This window comes from Folsomia candida, unplaced genomic scaffold (assembly GCF_002217175.1).
Source record: "Folsomia candida strain VU population unplaced genomic scaffold, ASM221717v1 Fcan01_Sc025, whole genome shotgun sequence".
NCBI lineage: Eukaryota > Metazoa > Arthropoda > Collembola > Entomobryomorpha > Isotomidae > Folsomia > Folsomia candida.
The window spans coordinates 1,903,367-1,922,938 of record NW_019091217.1 but is presented as its reverse complement, the minus strand read 5'-3'; the positions used below and the strand labels follow the sequence as shown (position 1 = coordinate 1,922,938).

Here is a 19,572-nt window from a genome sequence, read left to right as displayed (position 1 = left end):
TACCCACAATAAAGCGTCTCACCTTTCCTCACGTCATCTGTCCGTTATCTTAAAGCTTACCGACTGGTAAGCTTAAATTTAGGTTATCTGTTGGTCAGATATGCAAATAGAAAGCTGCTCATATTCCAGCAGAATATTTCATGCATTAATACTATCCTTGATTTGCTTGAGCAAATGCAACGTCAACAAATAAAATCTTTTCGAATTTGTATGCAAAATAAAATTGCAATTTTTGTAAAAACATATTTGAGCTCCCTCGCAAATTCCGCGACTATACAAGCAATTGACGAACCAAGTAAATGCTGTCTACATAAGTCCAGATGAAATCTTTTTTTAATTCAGTTCTTTTTTGAAATATTATTCTTTATAATTTGTAAAGTCTGTGAGTATAATGTATATTATTCCCTGGAGTAATTAATAATATAAACTAGTGGTAATAATAGTAGTACGTAAAATGATCACAGACTCGTAGGAATGTACTTGGATAAATAGAGGTTCTTGATTTACATCGGTCGACATCGATTCATGCAACATCATTTATCATCAGTCAGTCACATCAAACAAGGTCCAAACTTTCAATCAGGACCCAGTCTCGGTCCTCCGGGTCGAGAAGCGTCCTTTGACGAGGTTGTCTCAAATGCCCCTCCAACTTGAGCTTTGTTGCGCAATGCTTGTGCATTCCAGCAGGGTCCAACGCCCACACCTGGTCGCAAAGGGAAACGGTCAAGTCTTGAACAGGAACATTGTCCATGCTCGGCCCCGGCACCCTCTTCCAATAGTCTCCCACAAAGTTGGAGGAGGATATTCCCACACGACGGAATATGGTTCCTTTCGGAGTCAAAGCCCACACACTCGTCTCACTGCACAGAAACAAACGATGAGAGATTACTGCCTTAATATTGGATTCTACATATCCAATGAAATATGTAACATAAGAAGAAAGTCACCTGAGGGCAAGTGACACCGCTTCCACACCCGACACAAGAAGCCACCGAGTTCCAATGGGAAAGTCGGGAAAGACGGCTTCTCTAACGAAGATATTGTTTTTTGAGTCAAGTGCCCAAACCATGTTCCCATTCGTCCCAACGTATACCTAAAAGATATAATATTATTATTGCTCAATGATTATTGGAAGTAATTACTACTACAAGTATGAAACTAACGTACTTTTGTGAAGGTAGAATTTTGAAGGGGTGTTTCGTCCTGGACTTGAACCCATGGTGGAGACATTAGCTCCATGGGAGATGGTGGTCGCAGGCTTCCCACACGAAAGAAGACTCTCCCTCCATGGTCACAACCCCATGCGATGTCAGAACCACATGAGATGTGGACCATGCGAAAGTTCTCTGTTGTTGATTTACATAAATATTCGTTTTAAATATTAAATTTTAACTAAGCCAGTTGAAGTAAGTATGTGTAACTTCATGACGGGCTAAATGTAGGTGGTCACCTTGGGAGGAGAGATCGATACTGGACCATCCATGCCCTTGAGGGTTCACGCTCGAAATGTTATTTCTGGCAAAAATAATGCCCTCCTCGTTGAGAATCCAGAGGGCATCTGGCGCAGGGACGACAGCCAAAAGTGGACTGCTCGTTGGTAGGTCAATAGCAATTGCCTCTCCTCGCCGTCCTTTTGATGGAGAGGACACGTAGAACAGCTTCCCCTTGTCGTCAACAACCCACAAAACTCCTACCTCCAGATAGATGCTCCCACCTAGCACCTTCTTCCAACTGTTGCCTGCCCGACATGGGCGATGCACTTGGATGCTGTCCCATCGGTGACCTGTGTATATATTATAGTTAGCACAATCAAGTCAAATGTTTAGATATAGTCAGGAATGAGTACACATTCAAATAATTGTCGACCAAACCTGTGACTAGAGATTGGTTCAGATGAAGTGTATTTGAGCCACGCAGACCAAACCAAAGAGCTGAGGTTGTTGCAGCTAATATGGGACTTTGACTGTTCTGTGTCCCTCCAGCCCTTGAAACCAGTGACGTCAATCGGTCTGGTCGAAGTGAATCACTCAGCTTGTGCCGAATAGACGACAGAGAAAACCCACTGCTATTACTGCTGCTCACACTACTGATGCTGCAAGCAATTCGAGTACCCACAAGGCAATTATTATCTACATATTTTATAATTGACTATTATAATCTACTACTACCTTCTGCAATCTCCTCCCCCTCCGTCCAATGGACCCCCCGAAGCAGTGTTGAGATATTCTCCTAGGCTGACCTTCCACACTTGATGCGTCCCTTCCTCCACAAAGTAGAGTCCACCTTGATCCCCAACCCACACCGAGTTGGAAGGGCCTGGAGCCAGAGATGTGATGGTGATAGGCATGGTCACCTTCACCCAATCCTCGTCCTCAGGCCCCCGACAAAAGAGGCGTCCATCCGCACCTAGACCCCACAACCGCCGAGAACCTCCCATTGCCACGTGGAACATGGGCGTGGGTGGTGTGGGCAATTTTGTAAACACTTGAGACTGTGCAGAGTAGGAGTATATGGAACCGTCCAACTTCACCACCCAGCCGGAGGGATCGTCAGGGTGATTATCACGACCGGAAAGAGAGATGGAGCTGATGTCAGAGAGAAGACGAGCCCAAGTCGTCCTTGGAGAATTCACTCCGAGAAGTAGGTTAGCGACGTTGATGTTTGGGGCGGAGTAAAGAACGCCACGGAGGAGCCGCCAGACGAGTGTACCACTGGGGGAGAGGGCGATAGCGTCCGCTTTCCATCTGGTCTCCATCCAGTGGAGGGAAGATGTGGTTTGAGACAGATGGGCCACGTAGACGCGCTTCCTCTTATCTATCCCCACCAGGTACGTGTCGCATGTCGTGATGGAATGGAGAGGAGCAGGAGCTGCAGACCAAATCCCACAAACAAATTAAACCAGTACGTGACATTTACATTCACTATCACTAGTACGAGATTAGTACATACAAGTATATTGTAATTTTTACCCTCGAATGAAATCCAGTGGTCGTGTTGGTCCATCATTCCGCCCAAAGCCAAGGGTTCTACGACCATGTCTCGAACCGGCACGAGCTCTTCTGATGTGCTGGGTGAGTCTGGATTGGAGGAGGACAGCGTCCCCTCGTCAATTTCGACAATGTGGGGATGAAGGGTCGTGAGGCTACAGGGGAGAACACTATTTGTAGTGGAGATGGACGAGGGTGGACCAAAACTAAGGGGCGGAGTTTCGTCATCCTCTTCCATTGCCCCCTTTTTTCTATACTTTGTATAAATATCCAGAGATTCTTCAAGGGCTTCCTCCTCCTTCTCCTCTTCTTTCCATGTCTTGATCAAAGTGTCTGACCCTTCATCCTCCATTCTGGAATTTAGATCTGTTTGCATTTGTGGTAGTGACAATGTTAGAGTGGAGGTTTCGAGCTGCGGGGTATTTGTTATATGTTTTTCTCCTGTTGTGGAAGTCCTCTTGTAGTTAGGAAGCAATTCTGGCCAATTCAGTCGCTTTGCTAAAAGTTCTTCCTTCGACTCCAAATCTTTTGTCAGAACTTCATCTTCTATAAGAATAATTTAAAGCCATAAATGTATGTGCATACATATATTGCATTATAATGTAATATGTGTACCCGCTCCTTGGCCCACACTCCAGCTTTGTGACATGGCCACCATCGGAACTAATAGCGGCGCAGTCGTCCCTTTACAACCCTCTTCATCAAGGGTGATATCCCTCGTCGTCATCAGGTTATGTTGCGACGACGATAAGGCAGAAAGTTTCCTTTTTCCACCGCCATTCAGTTGTCCTGCTTCTTCATCCGACGCCGTTGTAGAGTAAGTTGAGCTGGAGAGACTGTGGGTATCTCCGGAAGACTGGAAGACGGCCTCCACCACTGGCTCCTCAACCACTCGCTCTCGCCTCTTCTTCTTCTTGTTCCTTCTCCCCTTGTTTCCGAGAGAGGTCGAGGGGGAGGAAGTGGGTGGCAGGAGGAGGACGTCGTCAAATGGCAGATGTGAGATGTGACCAAACTTATCCACCCCTTCCTCCTCTAAAAGTCCATCCCCAAATAAATGACCATACTGATCATTCTGATGACTCTCTTGAGCCATCTGTGCCTGGGAATCAGGAGGAGGGAGTGGGATTGACGTCATTCCATCACTGATGTCCCCCTCAAACACCTGTCTTAACCCTTGGACGAGAGAGGCGTGGACTGGACCCACGAATCGGGAAGTTTCTTTGAGGGTGGAAGACAATAATTGAGACAGAGGTACCTCCAAGCCTCTTAACTCGATGGGAAGCGGGATTCGACCCCTCAGAAAGTTCGGTGGCCCTACTTCCTGAGCAATTGTCATTGGGAATGTATCTGGCGTCGGAGCAAGACGGATGAGATTCCTATTAGATTCCAGCACAAATATTTCCTTGGTATTTTCTTGGTTAATGGCTACATCTAGAATCCCTTGGAGCTCGGAACAGACGCCAAGAATGGTTGTCTCGATGGGATCGAGGAGGTAAAGACGACCAGAGTGAAATGTGAGGAGGGAAGTAGACGAGAAAGGGAGGAGGCGACCAATCTGAAAGTCGAACGATGGTGATGATGATGGTGTAGGACGAGCTGGGTTGAGGATTGGAATGTTTGCATGTTCAGCGAGAAGGAGTAGATCCTAAAGGAAGAATGTGTTGTATGAAATGTTTGCACTGATTTGAATTATTTACTACAACTGTGTGTTACCTTGAATTTAATAGTGTGCTGTACAAGGCCGGAACTGTCTGCTACCCAGAGCCTGCCTCCGGGACGTACAGAGTAAAGACTGAGTGGTTCCGTGAATGTGAGTCTCCTCCGAAAGATTCCACCAAAACGACCCTGGCTGTTCAAACCATACCCCGAGACACATTTTTTAAGCCGTTATTTATTAAACTACTTAAAGTTTTTATAATGGCATTGGTAGTACATTTTCCGTGCTTGGGATCCCACCCGAACAGTCTCTTTTGTTGTCAGTGAGTACACGACTGACTGGAAGGTAGAACATACAAGGAGATGTTTCCGGCTGTAGCTCAACTGCACAATCTCCTCCCCCTTCTCTTGAAGAAGAGCTTGTGACCTTGTCGTCCCCTGCAAGTCATGCGTTTTATATTTAGAAATCAACACTCCATCTTAATAAAATAGTCAAATTAATGCAACATACAGTATCGAATAGGAGTTCTGTGAGGACCACGCCCCCTCTAACATCACCGCTGAACAACTTAAGACCATTGCTGCTCCATTCTATCGCAGATATTTTGCAGCTATGAGACTTATGTGAGAGCTGGAAGCTACGAACCTAAACAGACATGATATTTACTATAGGACTGACGCTCGTGTCGTCGCCATACTACTAGCATAATAAACAAGACTACTCAAAGTAGCAGGCTTAAAGACTCACGCGACCCTCTGGAGGTATTTGAAAGACACTGAGCTCCCCGTCTGCATTTCCTGCCCCCACGAGAATGTCTGGCCTTGATAGTAGGCTGATGCTGGATATCGGACTGCTCGTGTTCTAACAATAAGGAAGCTTGAATAAATATGATCATTGTTTGGCTGGGACATTGTCCCAGCATAATTGGTACTGCTACCTCGGTCTTGAGCCGGTCCAACCTTAGAGAAGTCCTGTTGAACCAGTAGATGAGTCCGACATTGGTGCCGAGGGCAAGGAACTCCCCCGCGGCGGCCACGCAGGTGAAGTTGAGGGGAAGAGTGGTGAGCCCCTTCTGAGCCTTGAGGGGAATTCGGGAGAGGAGATGAAGGAGGGGGGTAAACTCACGGATCTGCTGCTGACCATCTGCTGTTCCTGTCTCCATCCTTTCGCATCCTGCCAGGCGACTTACGCACGATGACTTTTACAACAATTTGTGGATTTGCTGATAACTCCCCTCTGCTCCGTCTTGTTAAAAGTCTCGTGCCTTGCACACAAATGCTCTGCTGCAGTGCAGTAACTTCTTCACTGTTGTTGTTGTTATCAGCAGATCACTTTGTTTCACTTGGTCGTGTTATCTATCACGTGAGCTAGCCATCAAATTTTACTCACCAGCATTCACGTCGATTATTATATGTGTCCAAATTGAGGATGAGTCACAAAATCCCAAGAACAAAGAATAAACAAAAAATGCATGACTGACTGACTCCTTTATTATTACTTTGTCAGCCACTTTATTAATACCCTAAGTTCTTTCAACCCAGACCCAAGAGCTGAATAGACTTATTAGATGGCATGATAAGAGGCTGTTGGAGGAGAGATAAGTGGGGTGAAGGGGAGGATTAACAATAATAATAAGGCATCAGCTGGTTTGGTTTGTCATCTCACTTCGTCCTTCATTCCTGTACACACTGGGAAATGGACTGCGAGCGGTAGACTCAACTCGTAACTAACTTTACTCGGTCATCCTAATTTCAAAATTATTTCGGTTATTTCAAAAATTTCGACTCCCCACCCCCCTGTTTGTAATTCTGGTTTATTTTGAGACCTCGTCAAGTATTAAGTTTGGGTGTCATGATGGAGCGGACAGTGACAAGTTGGCAGGGTACAGTTTTCCTTCAATCACACCCTTTTTAATTACCAATTAACTTACTGTGTGCATAGTCAGTGAGTGTAACTCATTACTGTTTTTTTTACTCTGCAGATGCCCGTGAGCTCTTCAAAAAATGGCGTGACGAGAACGAGCGACGAAGTGAGGAGGTATTGGAGCTGTGGATCTCGGCTCTCGGACCCAATGTGTCAAAGTTAGGGGATGAAAGTGAGTAATTCATTTGTTATCACTTAAGCATGCTAGACTAACCGTCATGTCTGTACTTATCTTACAGAATGGATGGTGCTCGAGCAAGTGGCCACAGCCGCACTAGACCTTCACAACATGCCTCTAGCTGACGATACACTATTGGAACTTAAGGGCCGATTCCCAAAGAGTGAACGGGTCAAGTGAGTGATTAAAATGCATGCATCGGAATAATAAATAATAAACAATAGTGCTCTACATTATTGATTTTGTTAAGGTTGCTCCAAGTGTGTCGCCTCCAAGCCCTCAACCGCCACGACGAGGCGCTCAAAGGTTTGGACAATATGATTGCCCGAGATCCGACCAATTCTGCAGCGTACAAGCGTAAGATCTCAATCCTAAAGGGCCAAGGACGGATGGTGGAAGCTATCAAGGAGCTTGCGGATTACCTCACCAAGTTCATGAGTGACCAGGAGGGTTGGTCCGAGCTATGCGACCTCTACTTGGGAGAGGGTGACTACGCTAAAGCCGTCTTCTGTGCCGAGGAACTAATTCTTCACACGCCGCATAACTTTTTTGTCCACCAACGCCTTGCCGATATTCGGTACACGATGGGAGGTCTTGACAACCTCAAGCTTGCAGTGGCATACTACAGCCAGGCCTACACACTCAATAATGCCAGTCTTCGTGCACTTTGTGGCCTCTTTCTTGTAAGTCCATCGGCCAAGTTCAATCAATCCAGTGAATAACATAATCTTGGCAACAAGAATACATAATAATTTTTTCTAGGCATCTTCCAATCTCTGTTCCAACCCCAGACTTCCAGCAGCTGACAAAAAGGAGTTGACAAAAGTAGTGGGATGGACTGCGAAGGAGATATCAAAAAGGTAATGCCCAATTACTGTTTGATGAAGCAGCAAAAATAATAAATGACGGCTATTCAATCTTGTTGTTTGTCATTCAGATATTCTGGAAGTTCACTTTTGGAGGAAGCCAAGCAGGTCGACATGTTGGAAAATGTCTTTGGAAATCTTCAAATTCAAGCTTAGCTTTCTCGGTGCTCCACTTCCACACTTTCCGACTTTTCTTCCTTCCAAACCAAATACCAAGTAGATCGAAACAAGTGAAAAAGTCCGTCGTTCATCATTACCCATATTTATGAAGAGAGTATAACAATAAATGATAATTATAATAGTACCGTTATAATTTTAATCACACTGTTTATTGTAATTCCCACTGATTCCAAAGATGTGCAGTTTTCTATACAAAGCGATGCATACAAAATTGCCAATTGATTTATTCGGTTTATTTATGTATGCTAAATTTATGTTGCCCAAATGTCCATAGCTGTAAAGAGTGAAAACTGTAAAATATATAATGTAAAGCAAGAATGCTCCTGGATATGCGAAAATTTTTGTTCAAATTCAATGGTTTTTATTACAATTTGCAGGGTTGGCCAAGATATTTTGTTTCAAAGATACAAGATACAAAATATTTTGAACGAAACCCAAGATACAAGATACTAAATACAAATAATTAGAGTTACACAAGATACAAGATACAAGATAAATTTTATCTGCTGTGATCCCAGATACAAGATACAAGATATTTATTTGAAATAATTTTTTCAAGATACAAGATAAATTATTCGGAGCTTGCAAAAAAAACATGAAATAACGAAGCACCACTTGATTTTTTGTATTGTAGCCGAGTAACTTGTTAATAATGATAGTATACGACTCATAACTGGCATTGTAACTTATAATGCAAGTCCCTGTTTACAATTTATAAACAAATATGAGGATTTCATCTGTGGTGACCCATACTGATTTTTTAAAATTATTCTATGGAACTGAAATTATTATTACTAGTATATTCAGTTGAAATTTGGAATAATTGCTCTAATGGTGGTACAAATTAGGAATATAATGCAAATTAAAAAATTTGCCAACGTGCGAGGGTTTATTTACTGTGGATAAATAAATATTACGACGTTATACAACAGAACCTTGCGTCCGGCTCGGTAAAGCTGTACACTGAGTTTTTTAAATCTTCATAATTCCAAGTTTTAATACTACCAAATATGCAAGTTTCCAGATTTTTCACTAAAAAAAGTATCTTGTATCTTGACTAGTATTTCAAATAAAATATGATTGAAATAAATTCTCCAGATACAAGATACAAGATACAAAATACTGTTTGAGAAACGTTCAGATACAAGATAAAAGATAAGATAAACTCCGTTACACAAGATACAAGATATATCTTGTATCTTTTATCTGATATCTTGTATCTTGTTAAATTATCTTGGCCAACCCTGACAATTTGTAAGTTAATTACTCCATTTGAAATTGGTCTAGAATAATATTGGGTGAAGTTGGGCTCATAGAGAAAAGTAGTTGGAGTTTTAGTACGTACACGACGACACAGTCACAGTAATAAATCTTTGATATCTTGATTTTCCATTTACTTGGTGATTTAATCTTACAGTTTAATTGACAACTAGAGTATAATAATAGTATATGAACACGGAACATATACATTTGGAGCAAGGCATTTATTATATGTGCGCATTACAACTTCTTTTTATCTGGTTATACGTCAGGCTAGACTCCGTAGGCTTTTTTGGGTACTTTAAACTTTGTGCAAGAGTAAGAAAATACTTGGACAGCCCAATGTTGCATTGTGGCAATAGTTCAACAGGCGCACATAGACCATGATGATAATAACATTTGGGACACACATTAGGGAATCAGGAAATACAGTAAAATAATCATACTAATAATAGTTCATCTCTGTACTTATAAATCCTGATGTCATCAATCAACATTGTATATCACGACTTTAAAATGAGTCGAACATTGCATTTAGTGGCATTTCATGTGAGAAAAATGTATGATACACAAATGTATACAGTAGATATATGTAGCAGTCAATTGGAGGAACAAATAACACAGGTCCAGTTGAAACACTAATAAGAAGACCAATAATGGGTTGATGATTTGATTTAATGTGCTGTGATGGCTACTTAGTTGCTGCTGCTGTGATTCGCACCAAACTCATGAAACGGTTCCTTCAATTTCAAAATAAAAATCTATTTGGTAATAATTGTTCTGTGATTGTGAAAGCATGATTGGTTTCGGGCGGTGGGTGGGTGTGGTTTTGGTTATTGGCTGATCTTCCTTAGTCGCCCGAGTGGAAGGGACGTTTCGAAGGTGGGATAAGATGGCTAGGCAACTCGTCCGGTAAATCATGACCATCCAATTTGATATTGATTAGATGCATCGCTAATGCAAACTCGTCATCGTCCAACATTCCGTCCTTATCCACATCCGCCAATTTCCAAACCTATATAGTAATAAAAAGCAGTTTTTTTCAAAGGAGGTCAAAACTTTCAAAAATCATGGGCACCTTCATACATATGTACAAGCTAACACACATGAATTTGAATGATTTAAAAGCACCTTGGCCAAAACTGTGTTTGGAAGTTTAGACTTGACCATTTCGGCCTTGGCTGTAGCACCAGCAACCTTGTCTTCACTGTTCTTCAAACTCTCAAAAATTTCATCATACTTGTACTTCTCCTTGGCCACAATCCAGTCCGATTCACCACGACCTGTGTGAATCATTGCATGTTTAACAACTCATATTCAACTCTCAATAAGCATCCTTGCTTTCTCATACTGTAAATACGCAGTGTTTGCCACTCTTACCTGCTTCCACACCCTCAAACCGTTTGAATCCAAATGGTGTGGATGTGTCCTGATGACCCGTAAAGATTCCACCCTTGACGTTCGACGTAGCTTGTGGCTGGGCTGCATCTTCCAGCGGAATTTGGCCCATCAGCTTGGCAATGTCATTGGCCAGCATGTGGTCAACAATCTCGATAAGTTTGGGCTTCAGAGGGACAAACTTGGAAAAATCATGATTTGCAAGTTCAGCCTGTAAGTTTTATAATAATATCAACATTATAGTCCAATCTCTCTGTAGATATACTTTAACGAACAACCATTAATGAGGGTTGTTGAAAGAAATAGTAATTGTTGATATAAAGTACCTGCATTTTTTTAAGGTCTGGGAAGTCTCCTGGAGATATTTGATGCTCTCTCTGAATCTGGAGATAAATTTCACCCAAATTTTTGATGAGCTCCTTCTTTTTCGAGTCCTTTCCAAACATTGAAGGCATATCTTTCCTTAGCGATGTGATGATATAAGCGTGAACTTTAGCCAGCCTAGCTCGCTTGATGAGGTCGTTCAACTTACGGAGCGCTGCATTACGAGGCAGGCTCTCAAGGTCACGAAACAAGTCTTGTTCTTCAGCCTCAAACAGTCTGAAAATGTAGACATTTGCGGATCAATATTTTCTGGAAATAAATTAGTAATTTCTCGTACTACTCACTTTCGATTCGAGTCGTAGCGAAGGGGTTGGTCCCAGAATGATCCAATGTACACCCGTGCCACTTCTGAAAATTTGAATGAAAATGGCGAGGTTGGTTTTACATATTTGTTATTTACATGTTTAAAAAAATTAAGAAAAATCAATTACTTGCTCTCGGTCAAACCTTCCTATATATTTGTAAATATATTAATTATAATTACCAATACTTACCCGGAGTCTGAAGTACTTTGCCCAGAGACCACATCAAGGCCCCATACACTCTCATGAGTTGTTGATGATCAACCATATCCGCCTTCAAAATAGACAAAGTATGTCAAGTACTTTCTTGCTTTCACATTCAAGATTTACTTGTAGGCCCGTGTAATTATGGTCGCTTACCTTGTTGAGGATTATGCGTATTTTGTCATCATGCCCCCTCAAGGCTTCAATGGACCTCTTGAACTCGTCTGAAATGTCCAGCTTGTGAGCATCAAAGAGTAGAATGATACGATCCACCCGTTCCGCAAACCATTCCAGCACTCCCGTGAAGTCATAGCCACGATCAACCCTGCGGTATAGATACGTTTAGCAATAAGGACTTAAAAGTAAGTATCCTAAGGCACACCTCTGTTTTTCGCCTGACAATATTCCTGGAGTGTCCACGATAGAGATTCCCTTGAGAACATCCGATGCAACCATCGAACACTGGAAACGGTTGAGAAAAGCATTCCCAAACTTTGAGAGGGGGCGAAATTGTTTTTTAGGATCCACGACGAGGGCGTTTCCAGGGATTATGCCATCCTTGTCCCCATGCCTGCCCAAAAGGTTACAATGAGGTTGCTATTACAATCATAAGATTTATGTGCTGGCAATAATGAAGAACTGCTGACTCTTACATGACGGCAATGAATGAATCCGTCGTGGGCTCAGGTCCTATTCTAATCCCAGGAAAGTCCCTCTCCAACAGGTAGCGGATGAAAGTGGTCTTTCCCGTAGAGTACTGACCTACCAACATGATCATGGGTTTCGCCTCAAAGTCTGGATCATCCAGCGCCGGGGAGTGAAAGTCGTGGAAATGGTAGGCGGATTCGAGTGGGAGGAGTTTGTGCTTGTAAATGGATCTCAACCCGGAAGCGACCGTGTCGAATAACTCGGTCGACTTCTTCTTTGTCTCATCGTTTTGCAGCCAGCTGAACATGGTGAGAGGTAAAGTTGCAAATTAGGTTTCCTTCTGCTTGATCTCGATTGCAGCTGTTGTTCGGTTGAAGTGAAGACGTAAAGTGGACGGATTGAGAATTGAATTAAAAGAAGGTGGTATTAAAAGTGCAAACTTAATTATTCAGATTTGTGTGTGATGTGGTGGTGTGACCGTGTGTTTGTCCTGGTGGGTGGTTTGATCTCATTGAGGAATGTGCAAGGTTATTACAAAATTCACTATTTATTCTGCTGACTCTCTGTTGACTCTGCAGATTTGTTACTCACACTGATGATGGTGATGAATAATGGGAGTGACGAAAATCTGCTGACTGATTTAGTGACTGCCAGAGTCGAGTGTTTATTCTAGTTGCTTTCCTCGAGCAAAGCAACCTGCCCCAACGTAGTCGCGGGACACCATCATCGGCACTTTTTCTCGACACACACCAACAACACCTCGTCGTCGTTTTCACCAGGCGACAGACTGACCACACCCACCATGTCTCGTCTCATGAGAAGGGCCTTGCTCATCCGCTCGTCCCCATGTCAGTCGTCAGTGGTGACATCAACTCATCGTCGCCGCTGGGCTCACCAACTTGCTGCTGCAGGAGTGAAGAGAAATAATCTGCCGCACCCGATAGTCACAGCCACACCCACGCAAGCCCCTTACCAGCCCAGTCGTAAGTAACTCCTACTCTTGTCCAAACGGTCTCTTAGTTGCCTTTGTAAATTTTATTAATTTATCTTACAGTTGAAGAACTGATGGCAAAGGATGAAACCCTCCAAAGTCCAGATTACTTCCAAGTCCACAAAATCTTTACGACTAGAGACTTGTTTCGTGCACGTGTTCACCTAGGCCATAAAATGGGGTCCCTGCATCCCAATATGGCCCCTTTCGTCTTTGGATCTAGGTTTGACTCTGTCATACTCGATTTAGATAAGACGGCTTTTCACCTCAGGTACTCAGCCTTTCTCTCTCTTGACCAATTAGTTTTTTTTTAATTTATTCGAATCTGGTCTTAATTTTCTGACGCTACCTTTGGTTGGTTTGTAGACAAGCTTTAAACTTCCTGGCACACATCGCATACCGGAAAGGGATCATTGTTTTTGTGACACGTTCACCTCATGTTATCCATCTCGTAGAAAAGACAGCCATGGAGGTTGGAGAGTACGCTCACTGTCGAGAATGGGATACACACACGCTAACAGATTCACACGTACGAAAATAAAATCATTCTGTCACCTACATTAAAATACCAGTTTACCTTTCATAACTTTAATTTTCTTATTCAGCGTAAGTACGGTGGCATCACCCGCCTCCCGGACACAATCCTCATGCTGAATACATTGGACACGGTGATGGCACCACACCCAGCTGTGAAGGATGCTGCTAAAATGCTTATCCCCACAGTGGGGGTGGTGGACTCGAGCTGCGACCCCAACCTAATCACCTATCCCATCCCAGGTATTCTATCAACTTCAAAACTAGTACATTAAAATTTGTATTACAAAATCGCACTTAACCATAAGAAATGTTTTATGATGCACATTACTTGCTTTATGTACAATAGACAATAGCACATACTAGTAGATAATCACATTTTATTATATTTTAGGAAACGACGACTCCATCCAAGCCCTCACTCTCTATTGTTCACTCTTCAAAGAGGCCATTCTGCGGGGAAAGAACAAGAGGAAGCTGGTGGACGCAGCTTTACTCCAGAATAAGAAGGAAATGTGAACTTGGAGTAATTATTTTTGATACATCATAAGTTGTAGACGCACGTGTCCAGGTCAAGACCAGTTGCATTAGTTTTAATAAGCACACTTGTTCTTAAATAAAGTTGTTATTAAGAAACAGTTTATTGTCCTCTGCTGTTTAATGGAACGTAGAAAGGGAGAACCATTATATTACAAAAACTATTAGAAAATCCTAACTACTGCATTCACCATTACATATTATGAGATTGAAAATTTAAACCCCAGAACTTATCGTAACACTTACAAATATTACATGCACAAACCTGATACATTAAATAAATCTGTTTATGGTGGATTTGCTACAAAAATGATTTAATCATCTTCAAAGTCGATCAGTGTCTACCAAATTCCAATGATAGCACAAAATTGCATTACATACAGCTTAAAGCAAGGGACTTTTTAACCCCAAATACCACACAAAGCAAAGATTGGAAGGCCGTCAGCCACGTTTAATTGTTGCCGTTGCTGAGACTGCTGCTGACGATAAATTGTGAGAGAATCAGTCATTAGATAGATAGGTCGTGATGGTCTTAATAAAATAATAATAGTCCTGAGAGTGGAAAATACTTTCACTTGGAGATAAGCGAAGCTGATGCATAACTAACGGAGGAGTCCGAATGGTTAAAGCATTGGTTGGATTGGGCGTACTTGAGGAACCGCAGTTGAAAATTACTCTTCTCCTTCTCCGGCAAATGTTTCACAGCCTACAAATAAAGACAAATTATTATACTACCTTTCAGCGTCAGTCAACATCGTCTAATAATTAAGTGAGTGACACACATTGAGAAGTACGCCAATTGGGTGTCGGCCACAAATAGTGTTTTGAAATTTGCGGAGGTAGTCTGTGAACGCAGTCGGGTTCAGCGTTTCAATTATGTCCATCCCCTAAGCAAAGGTATAAAAAAACATCGGAGAGATTTATAATTACAGTGTATGTAATGATGTTGTAGTGACATCTCATCAGGTCTACGGGGCCGTTCTTAAATTACGTAACGCTAAAAATTGATTTTCTCGACCCCCCCCCCTCCCCCCTTTAACATGGCGTACATAGGCACGATATCATTGGGGCCTAAACCCCCTCCCCCCCCCTCAAGCGTTACGTAATTTAAGAACAGCCCCTACTTTTAAATTGCACTGCATGCTTACCTGCTTGTCGAGATGTGAGATTGACTGGTGAATGGCCCCCTTGCTCTGGTCGTAGTAAGTATAGCGAAATCGACTCCCCCAATGACAAAAGTCGGATGAAATTACAAACCTATAGTAATACAACCAACCAGCACATTAGAAGGTACTAATCATTTTGGAATGGGGAGCTTGGTTAATTACAAATTGGTCGGATCTGCAAGATAGGGAGCAAAGATGGCTCCGTATACGGCTTCCTTCTCGGGCGTCAATGATCCCACCATCACGGGCACAATTCCAAAATGGTTCTTTCTCCTGAACAAAAAAATCATTCATGTTTCAGATTTAATAAAGTGTACACCATAAATAGGATTTTAATGTCGGGACACTAACTCTTCCATGACCTTCGCGACGTACGGGATTGTCATCTCAAGGGAATGTTCGTCCTCATCCACACTGATCGACATTCGCTCAAATGTCTAGAATTAAATTCGTTAATAAGCAAACTCACACTGATATATATATATCTGTATCTGTATGAAATCCGCGGAATTTCTAGTTATTTAGCAGGATAAGATTTGATGAATGTATGTTTTCAAAAAGTTTGGAGGAGGTACAAATAGTGTTTCTCTATAACAAGGCCTTTCTAAGCTAAGCTTTGCTTCTAACATGTGTATCACTCCGGAATGTAAGGTATTTAAATTACATTGGGATGATCAGCTTCCAATTGATCGTAGACGGCAGTGTCCACATGAAGATCATATAGGGGGCTGGAGTACTTGGTTGCGGATGAGATGGCGCATCCGGACAGTCGAACGTGATGAGAGGGGCCAAGAATGAAGACTCGCGACACCACGTTGGGGCTCACCTGACGATAAGCCCACCCAGCGCATTCCCCACAGTACGAGTATCCAGCATGCCTAACAAATGTTAACAATTATTAAAATCTGTTCGCCAGGAAGAATGGGCCCTTTGTATGGGATGAGTGCTTACGGTACGATGATCGCTCTTGCTGGCCCATGATTCAACTCCGCTGCGGAAAGCCATCTCGTCAGTTGATTGTTTAATTCCTTGGCTATAGAAAAATTGAGGATTAGATGTTAGAAGACATGTCATTCATGTATACCATGCTTTGTAAAACAGTTCCCAAGCAGAACTCTGCCGGATTTAGCCAGAATGCCTGTGACCAAGAATTAGTTATCCTAAGAGTAAGATAACTACCCAGTTGGAATAACTCAAACTAATGTGACGGTTTAATTATTGTTTATATATGTCTGGTCTGTTCTTGAGCTTACGAGAGTCAGAGTACCAGCTCCCCGCATGAGACGCTTTCCTTATTTTGGACGACATTGTTGAGAAGATGGTAGCAGCTGGAGCCTTCTGTGACCGTGGGGTGGGAAGCTGGGTCCAAGTATCCAATTTTTCGAAAAGTTATTCTGGGAGGCGAAGGAAGAACACAGAGCGAGAGAGACAGAGAGAGAGTTGAAATTGTGTTTTCCCCATCAAGAAATATAGCGAGATCCGCCACTTTTGACGTGAGAAGAATTTCGCAGAGATCTCACATTTTGTTCACAGTTTGATATCTTGTTCGTCGTCGTTGTCGTGTGTCGCCTGGTCATGTTGCTGTTCTCCTCCCTTTTTAGGAGGTCTACTCTACTTGTCCTCAGCCCACAGATGCACCAATTCTCCACCTCCCCCATGTGCGCCCTCAAACAAAGTGAGTATTTATTCGATCGTTGGTTGTTAGTTAGTTGTTGTTTGTTGAAGTTCAAGGTTTGACCAACCAAGTATAAATACATGTTTGATATGCTGTATAGTTTTGCGTCGCGAGGAAGGGAATGCAATTATTGTTGAAGGTCAGTACATAGCATCACCTCGAGCAAATCGCCTCCTCCCTCAAACGACCACACTGAACAACGATCCGTGCTCGTGCTCTCTTTGCAAACTTGGACTTCACATCAAGCACACTGTAAAAAAAATACTTTAACACATAGTTAACTATTATATAATATATACTAATTGTAATGTATGATTTCGGTCGGGTCCAGGATGTATTGGTGCTTCATCAGTTCGTTGACACGAAAGGGAAAATTATTCCACGAAATGTGACGGGTTTGTGCAAGCTTCAACACCGACGGATGGATTATCTTTTAGTCATGGCTGAGAAAGCAGGTGAGCTCTGGTTATGACTAGTTGGTAAGGTTTAAAAAAAAATGTATTTGGTTTGTTTGCATTGTCTCATTTTTCAATTAGGTCTCATGAAGGTAAAGAACAAGGAGGGCGAGACAAGGGAATTAGTCGGTTGGGAAACCCTTAACAAGTACTATGACGAGGAGGCCATTGAAGAATTCCTCTACTACAAGACAAGGAGAAGTAGAGCATAAAAAGGATACAATAGTTCTAATAGTTACATAGTAGCATTTGCATCTTATGTATTAATCTTATACAATAAGTTTAATTAAACTATCTCTTCTGTAATCTTAAAATGAGATGAATGGGATCGTTTTACCTTGAAATTATATAAAATTTTCTGATATGAAATGGTCAAAGCAATTCGTTATATTTAGTCATCTCAATAATTGCATAATAGATTTTGCAATTTACATGAAACATGAAATATTGAAATTTAGCATTCATCATGCCCCGGACACCGGATAGGATTCATATGAGAGGCTGGCTCAATCTTCAAAAACATTTCAAAATCTTTTTCATTTCACATTTCTAGTTATCAGTGATAACTTATCACAATTCACAGTCATCATACATAAAGATTCTAAACATAACATTTATTGTGTATTTCGAGAACGTTGGGAATGTGCCACTCCCACTCTACTTGTCTGACATCTATTTCTGGAAATCGTATTATTTCGTAACCTCCAAGAGCCTCCCTAATTAATTATCGCCAATCAATTAGTCACTTCACTGCACTGCACTCAGTGTGCAATTGTGGTGCTGAAAATTTTACGTCTTCAGCAATTAAAACAATGGTTCGAACTCGCAGCGCCACCAGCCATGTTATTGCCACCTCACCCCTCCAACGACGACTTAGAAGTGCAACGAAGAAACCGGAAGCCAGCACCTCTACCTCCAGTACAAATAGTACAATTAATAATAAACCAACTACCAAATCATCCATCCCTCCGAAGAAGGTGACCCGAAAATCTGCCAAGAAGACTGATACACCTAAATCAACTACTACAAATCCTCCAAAGTCTGCTCCCTTCAATATACGACAGGTGGCTGAGCGCTATCTCGTCGAAGCAGAAGAGTATGTTGACAAAGCAGAACGTTTTGAAAAGGAGGCACATCGGTCCATGGATGAAGCTGACTGGTGAGTAATATATAATGAATAACAACTGTCACGTGACCGTGACCTGTGTCCCCGTACACCACACGTCGTCAGTAGAATTTATTAACATCATTCTCGGTCCTGATATTTTTGCAGCTATTCCAAGCGAGGGGAAGATTTTGTCGAGAAAGCGTTAAATGATCCGGGTCCGAACGCCATAAAGCTGTATGAATCCGCCCGTGACACGTACAATTCGGCCCGACGATGTCTCGAAGAATCTGGTGAGTAATAATTACCCTGAATCGATAATCCATGCGATGTATCATGTTAAAAATATGAATTGTATATACAGCATTTACTACATTGTGTACCAGTCATATAGTCACTTTAGTTATTATTATTATACTAATCTGGTGGCTGGTCCTTATGTTTTCAGTTCGATGTAACGATGCTGCAACTCGAAACTACAGAACCGCTCGAGACTACTATGAAGCTTATGCTCGCTGCTGTCCATCCTGTCCAACGACAAGTCCTACCCACTCGTCATCTTCCTCCTCCTCCTCCTCGTCATCATCATCCGCAGAGGATGTCGGATTGGATTAGAAGATTTAAAACATATAAACTATTATAATTACGATTAATTAACTACCAGAGCCTCACACGTTTTCGGCGACGAGGCTTGTATTCAGTATAATTTTTTAAACCCGACACGCAAAGCTCGAAATACCAAATAGTGGTTGATATTGTTTATAAATACTACATGTTTAACTTATTAATTCATATTTCTCTTGACTTAATTGATTAAGTGAATACTTGTTACGTAAGCAGAGTTCATGGTGAAAAAAACACCATGAAAAATGAACCCTATTCATTTTACAATTAAATTTGAGTCAATTACCCCAATTTCAAAATTATGTACTACCATTTTAAAACATGTATAAAGCAAAGTTGGTAGAATAAAATAATAAATCCAGAATCGAACACTTAATTTTTAGTTCATGTCAAATAAAAGCCAGCATTCACAGACTTGGATAGTATACACATACTGTATATAGTATAGATATGCCAGCATTTCACAACATTCCAAAATGTCAACTGTGGGGGAAAGAG

The 19,572-nt window shown here is 41.9% G+C and overlaps 7 protein-coding genes across 8 annotated transcripts; 4 read left to right on the top strand and 3 right to left on the bottom strand.

The window, feature by feature from the left end:
• Positions 1-315: 315 nt before the first annotated feature.
• On the bottom strand, positions 316-6,249 carry LOC110859321 (tectonin beta-propeller repeat-containing protein 2). The gene is made up of 13 exons (XM_022108250.2): positions 5,582-6,249; positions 5,392-5,505; positions 5,155-5,289; positions 4,921-5,081; positions 4,701-4,836; positions 3,603-4,632; positions 2,970-3,533; positions 2,169-2,868; positions 1,872-2,092; positions 1,451-1,783; positions 1,168-1,346; positions 948-1,093; positions 316-860 (listed from the first exon to the last, which is right to left on the bottom strand). Exons 1-13 carry the CDS (start codon positions 5,804-5,806, stop codon positions 557-559), a joined length of 4,248 nt encoding a protein of 1,415 aa, XP_021963942.1. The 5' UTR covers positions 5,807-6,249; the 3' UTR covers positions 316-556.
• Positions 6,250-6,308: 59 nt separating this feature from the next.
• Positions 6,309-9,187, top strand: LOC110859323 (ER membrane protein complex subunit 2-A). Of its 2 annotated transcripts, none has more exons than XM_022108252.2 (7): positions 6,309-6,526; positions 6,626-6,739; positions 6,807-6,921; positions 6,996-7,428; positions 7,508-7,605; positions 7,683-8,148; positions 9,079-9,187. In XM_022108252.2, the coding sequence occupies exons 1-6, from the start codon at positions 6,496-6,498 to the stop codon at positions 7,765-7,767; spliced, it is 876 nt and encodes a 291-aa protein (XP_021963944.1). In that variant the 5' UTR covers positions 6,309-6,495; the 3' UTR covers positions 7,768-8,148; positions 9,079-9,187. The 2 variants fall into 2 exon arrangements, with proteins under 2 accessions (XP_021963944.1, XP_035715265.1); XM_035859372.1 differs by having other exon boundaries at positions 7,683-8,169; positions 9,079-9,176.
• A 67-nt stretch (positions 9,188-9,254) lies between these two features.
• On the bottom strand, positions 9,255-12,584 carry LOC110859322 (EH domain-containing protein 3). Its single transcript, XM_022108251.2, has 9 exons — positions 11,993-12,584; positions 11,722-11,910; positions 11,496-11,664; positions 11,328-11,409; positions 11,118-11,181; positions 10,776-11,049; positions 10,432-10,660; positions 10,183-10,334; positions 9,255-10,066 (listed from the first exon to the last, which is right to left on the bottom strand). Exons 1-9 carry the CDS (start codon positions 12,292-12,294, stop codon positions 9,902-9,904), a joined length of 1,626 nt encoding a protein of 541 aa, XP_021963943.1. The 5' UTR covers positions 12,295-12,584; the 3' UTR covers positions 9,255-9,901.
• A 98-nt stretch (positions 12,585-12,682) lies between these two features.
• Positions 12,683-14,150, top strand: LOC110859237 (28S ribosomal protein S2, mitochondrial). The gene is made up of 5 exons (XM_022108130.2): positions 12,683-12,970; positions 13,042-13,249; positions 13,345-13,507; positions 13,584-13,755; positions 13,907-14,150. The coding sequence occupies exons 1-5, from the start codon at positions 12,790-12,792 to the stop codon at positions 14,029-14,031; spliced, it is 849 nt and encodes a 282-aa protein (XP_021963822.1). The 5' UTR covers positions 12,683-12,789; the 3' UTR covers positions 14,032-14,150.
• Positions 14,135-16,698, bottom strand: LOC110859236 (protein MEMO1). Its single transcript, XM_022108129.2, has 8 exons — positions 16,469-16,698; positions 16,167-16,248; positions 15,880-16,093; positions 15,567-15,652; positions 15,378-15,488; positions 15,198-15,306; positions 14,832-14,936; positions 14,135-14,755 (listed from the first exon to the last, which is right to left on the bottom strand). Exons 1-8 carry the CDS (start codon positions 16,521-16,523, stop codon positions 14,621-14,623), a joined length of 897 nt encoding a protein of 298 aa, XP_021963821.1. The 5' UTR covers positions 16,524-16,698; the 3' UTR covers positions 14,135-14,620.
• Positions 16,699-16,700: 2 nt separating this feature from the next.
• LOC110859238 (39S ribosomal protein S18a, mitochondrial) lies at positions 16,701-17,714 on the top strand. Its single transcript, XM_022108131.2, has 4 exons — positions 16,701-16,890; positions 16,991-17,142; positions 17,222-17,345; positions 17,427-17,714. Exons 1-4 carry the CDS (start codon positions 16,791-16,793, stop codon positions 17,555-17,557), a joined length of 507 nt encoding a protein of 168 aa, XP_021963823.1. The 5' UTR covers positions 16,701-16,790; the 3' UTR covers positions 17,558-17,714.
• A 130-nt stretch (positions 17,715-17,844) lies between these two features.
• On the top strand, positions 17,845-19,450 carry LOC110859255. Its single transcript, XM_022108154.2, has 3 exons — positions 17,845-18,504; positions 18,619-18,743; positions 18,899-19,450. The coding sequence occupies exons 1-3, from the start codon at positions 18,158-18,160 to the stop codon at positions 19,063-19,065; spliced, it is 639 nt and encodes a 212-aa protein (XP_021963846.1). The 5' UTR covers positions 17,845-18,157; the 3' UTR covers positions 19,066-19,450.
• The last annotated feature ends 122 nt before the right edge of the window (positions 19,451-19,572 follow it).